The 5,326-nt window shown below is 32.8% G+C and overlaps 1 protein-coding gene across 1 annotated transcript in view; it reads left to right on the top strand.

Moving 5' to 3' along the window:
* LOC144959399 (protein stum homolog) overlaps window positions 1–3,504 on the top strand; it is a 134,999-nt gene extending 131,495 nt beyond the window's left edge. Inside the window, exon 4 of the mRNA XM_078891980.1 lies at window positions 1,614–3,504. Coding sequence (XP_078748106.1) covers window positions 1,614–1,681 — 68 coding nt within the window. The 3' untranslated portion in view covers window positions 1,682–3,504. The remainder of the gene's footprint in view (window positions 1–1,613) is intronic.
* The last annotated feature ends 1,822 nt before the right edge of the window (window positions 3,505–5,326 follow it).

The raw sequence follows: 5,326 nt of genomic DNA on the forward strand, positions 1-5,326 counted from the left end.
TATATACTTATTTTGTTTTCAAACATCATATGAGTAGTAGTAATAGTAACTGTAGTAGTTGTAGTAGTTTTTAGTAGTAGAAGTAGTAATAGTAGTAGTAGTAGTAGTTGTTGTTGTTTCTAGTAGTAGTAATAGTAGTAGTAGTAGTAGTAGTAGTAGTAGTAGTAGTAGTAGTAGTAGTAGTAGTAGTAGTAGCAGTAGTGATAGTAGTACTAGTTGTAGTAGTAGAACTAGTAGTAGTAGTAGTTCATGGTGAAGAGAAAGAAGAAGAAGAAGAAGAAGTAGTAGTAGTAGTAGTAGTATTAGTAGTAGTAGTAGTAGTAGTAGTAGTAGTAGTAGTAGTAGTAGTAGTAGTAGTAGTAGTAGAAGGAGGAGAAGAAGAAGAAGAAGAAGAAGAAGAAGAAGAAGAAGAAGAAGAAGAAGAAGAAGAAGAAGAAGAAGAAGAAGAAGAAGAAGAAGAAGAAGAAGAAGAAAAAGAAGAAGAAGAAGAAGAAGAAGAAGAAGAAGAAGAAGAAGAAGAAGAAGAAGAAGAAGAAGAAGAAGAAGAAGAAGAAGAAGAGGAAAGGAACGGCGACGACGACGACAAATGAGAGGAAATGGGAAGCCGAGATGTATGAGGAAGATAATGATCTAAATAAAAAGATAGATTAAGAATGATTTTATTTCATACTAACATACGGATTATTTTGCCATCAACAACAATATCAGATATGAGAAAACATTGAAAGTCTTATCGGGATTCATTTCAAATAGATACACTAATACATTTCACAAAAGATACAATGCTGTGCTTTGTTTTGAGTAGCCATAACAAGAATGATTGTTGTTATGTTATCCCGAAGACATGAATCAACACAGTTGAAATATATTAATTTCATCTAATTTACTCTCTTAACTTATCATCTTGATAGTGCCAATATCTATATGCAATGAAACAAGTAGACATATAAACAAGTGTAACTAGAGTATTTTCATGACTTTATGCACGTAATGATGCCACACCTGCACCAAGGCACACTGATAGTGATAGAAATCTTTTATTTTCTAAAACTTTTTTTCCAGAACTATTTGACTTCATATGTAGATTTAGCTGACACGTACCATAATTTGTCAAAGAGTTTTATAATTTGCGACTTCTACTCTGCCATAAGCAAATAAATATTTTGGCCAGAAAGCTTGTCATTCAAATATTGATCGATTAAAACGACTCTCATCTTGTCTAATACTCTCAAACCCTGGAACTTTCTTGAAGACTTCTCTGACGTCAGAGATTTGATTATCTTAATCGATCGATATTTGAAGGACTAGTTTTCCGGCCAAATCTTTAAACATGTGTTATTTTTTTCAGAATATGGCAGAAGAGTCATAGATGAAGATGTTTCCCAACTTATCAAAGAGTCTTAAGGTTTAGACTTCTTAAAAGTTGTCATTAAAAGCCATATAACTCAGGAGCCAATTTTTAAAACACTTTCAAAAAGCCTTTAACTGCAAAAACAACAGGTTGCTACAATTTGATAATTTTGCTTAGTCTTTCATTTTACCTTGTGATGTATTGACCTCGATGTTATATAAATCTACAATATTATTTATTTATTTCTTTTGTTTCTCCCCAGCCCAAACGGAACGTGAACCCAATAGAACCCCTTACTACGTCAGACGTCAAAGCAGCGTCGTGGAGTGATGTGAATCTTGGTGGTGTCAATAAATGCAGTGCTTTGTAAAAAAATGTAATTATCAATAACCATGTGATAAAAATGATAAACAATGCTATTATTATCATTTTCATGTCATACTTTCCGTTCCAAAGTTTATTTTCCAAAAATATTGTTTTGTTTTAAAATTGATTGAGTAAAGTGTATGAATAATGATATAATATACAAATCAATTGTAAAATATATGGGACACTGCCAGAGAAATGATAATAATGTTATCCGTTTAGATAAATTGCTCACCTGTTATGTCAGCCAGATGAATTGTACCAACACATCGTTATTTGCGTAACCCTTCATGGATATAGTCTCTTAGAGGGACTTTAATGAAAACTAATCACGGAACTGGCTTTCTTTAAACAAAATGAAAGAGCCAAGTGACGTCAATTTCATCCAGAGTAAAAGAAAACTCAAGGAGGACTAGAAAACTTGATTTTTACCTAGCCTAGTCGTATTTGAGTTTTCTTATACCGAATAAACTGATTAACACCCGTCGCCTGGGTGAGACCTTTTCCACTTCCAATTCCTAAAAATGAATATCCCTCCCGTTGTCCCATTCTGGTATATCGGGTTGAATCGGATGTCGTAAACGCAAATATAACGTTGAGTTAGTTGTCATATAGACGAGTTTCTAGATTTTTGCAGTGTAAGAAACTGTTTGTCTCATTTTCAACGATAAATTGAATTTTCTTCTCATCAAGTACATCCTTATACACTGTATCGTTCCAAGGCGGTTGGCCAAAAGCACGTATGTATTACATTGCAGCACGACTGATTTTCTTTCAGTTTTTCTGTGTTCCATAATCGGCACTAGATATGAATCAGATAATAGCCGATTCTATACGTACAACAACGATTCCCTATGCGTTACAGGCTGGGACTATTACTGATAAATTCTTGGTTGTACCAAAAGATTTTCAGGCTTTAAAGAAATCATTTTAAAGCAAAAATTGCACGTTGGTCGCGCGTTAAAACAGATTTGCCAGCTTAGCGTTTTAGCGTTTTGAATGCCATTTGTTTTTTAAAAATTGCATTTATCAAAAGCTGTTTAACATGAAAAACATATTGGATTGCAGTTTGAAATATATTGGGTAATTTATAAGAATTACCAATTGAATAGTTAAGCATACAATGATAGAACATAATTAACTACTCATCTCCCCTGAACTGGCTAGGCAAAGAAAAATCGTCAAAACTATATTTTTTTAAAAATCGAGATTTATTTCTACTTTTACGAGCATTTAAGCAGATAAATCGATGCCTAAAAACCCTAACCATGTGGCATTTTCCTACGACTCGTGTGACATTTGATGCAACACTAATCTGCTTTGAAGCCTCGAAATCTCTCGCTCGCTTTTCTTCCCTAAATGGATAGATAGTACTAAATCTCTTCTTTGCGTGGCCCTGACCCATATAATTAACTCTTGGTTTTTATTTTTAATATTGATGAATGGGAAAGTTACATTATTATGATAAACATGAAATTTGAAAATTGAAACCTTGTAACCTAGCAACATAATGCATGTGTAAGAATTAAATTTGTGGTTTGGCGTGGCTCTGGTTGTAAAATGATATTAAGATAATGACACGGCGAAGATTGTAGTATGATCAGACAAGATGTATTAAAAGGACACGCATTTGTGTTATGCTGGCTAAATGAGAAGTTTTGAATGTCTGAGGTTTGAAATATTATATAATTTTGAAATGATAAATTATGTCATAATGTAAAAATCTAATGTTATAAGATGAGACAACGCGTAATACTCTTATAATATTTAAATGGTATATTTGTCAAAATGTGAGAAGAAATATATATGAAATATATATATATATATATATATATATATATATATATATATATATATATATTAATTATATAATATTATATATATATATATATATATATTAGATGATAATTTATATTATATATATATATATATATATTAATATTATATATATGAATATGCTTGTAATTTACATACGATAGTGTAATGTTTATGGTTTATGTCATCTGAAATTTCAACAATAGTTGGGTGGAAGTTGGAATTCGTGGTTGGCTGTGCTGTTTATCTGATGAAGCGCTTGTATTACTACTCGGAAATCGACCGATATAACAAAATAAAAGATCCACCCACTATCATAATGCCATTATATTATTTCATTATCTGCGATTGGCATGTCAGCTCCCTATGTCGAGGTAAGGTATGAGTAGACGTAAAATTAATTGAAACAAGACATTTTGTATGACGGAAATCAAATCAGTTAGCTTTTTATAGCCTATAACCACCGATATCAAATTATGATATCGCTTCGCCATTTGATGAATAATTGAGAATCTGCGTTGATTACGCTATGCGATAAAACCCCATTAATGGGTGTAATTTGGTCCTTTAAAACCATATGGCCCATTGATTCTTATAGTGTGAAACGGGCGATAAATATTACTCGTTACTCTTGGGATATGATGCTTATTTAATATGTACTTTTTTGTTCATTCCGCCAGACCTAAATGAGACCCAACCATCCATAAATTGATAGGTAGGCAGAGGAGCCGGAAAAATATCTGGATAATTGGGGAATAAGACCCAGTACGTTTTCGTGTCAGTTCGTTGCGCTACAAATGAAACACTAGGCCCAGTTGGTGAACTATTGAAATAAGTTATATTTTGCGCACAAGAAGTGAAATTGCAGATCTATGTGATTTAGATCTTGTTAACCAGTTCACTGCCGTACTTTTAAAAGACACGTATTTGGCCAAAAATAAATACGTTTATTTCTAGAGTACGACAGTTAACAGGTTAATATTACATCTCAATCAAAGTTGTGTTGTCATCTGAAATTTCAACAATAGTATCAATGTAGTCGTCATCAGTCGAGTGACTGAAAACATATGCCAATAATGCCCGACGCATTCAAAATTTTGGCCAAAAACATAGACCTTCAAATATTGATAGAATAGAATGAACCTCATCTTGCAAAAAACCTCCCAAACCTGGGACTAGGTGTAGTTCTAGTTTTGGGAATCTTTGGCAATATGGAGTTTCATTTTGATGATCAGATATCTGTAGGAAGAGCTATCTGGCCAAAATTCTAAATACGGGCTTTTTCAGAGTACGGTATTATTATTGATTGCGTGTATCCTCGTAAAAAACGTGATCGAATTGCTGGGAGCAATGTATAAAATGTTGGGTAGAATATTATGTTATTGAAGCACAAGTAATGGATGATACTCTACATTGAATTGCATGATAATTTGAAAATGCCAATTACATATATAAGTATTCCCCATACATTGTACCACGTAATGATATTAAACAGTTAACGGCAACACTCTGCAAAAACTCGTATTTAATTTTTTTGGCCAAAACAACTCGTCCTTTGAAGTCCCAAGTTTGATAGTTTTTGCCAAGGACGATTTTTCTGGCCAAAGTTTAAAATCGTGTTTTTCCAGAGAACGACAGTTACAAGCCAGGCCTGTGTTTGCGACTTTGGCTATAATTGTTTAGTTGTGACCTATCGTCTCAAAATGCTATTATGTCAGAGTGAACCAGATATCAAAACTATGTCTTGAAATAACGATAAACAGAAATATGAGTTATTATTTTTGGTCACTATAA

This window comes from Berghia stephanieae, chromosome 1 (assembly GCF_034508935.2).
Source record: "Berghia stephanieae isolate SIO BIC M18660-M18661 chromosome 1, UCSD_Bste_1.3, whole genome shotgun sequence".
Taxonomy (NCBI): Eukaryota; Metazoa; Mollusca; class Gastropoda; order Nudibranchia; family Aeolidiidae; genus Berghia; species Berghia stephanieae.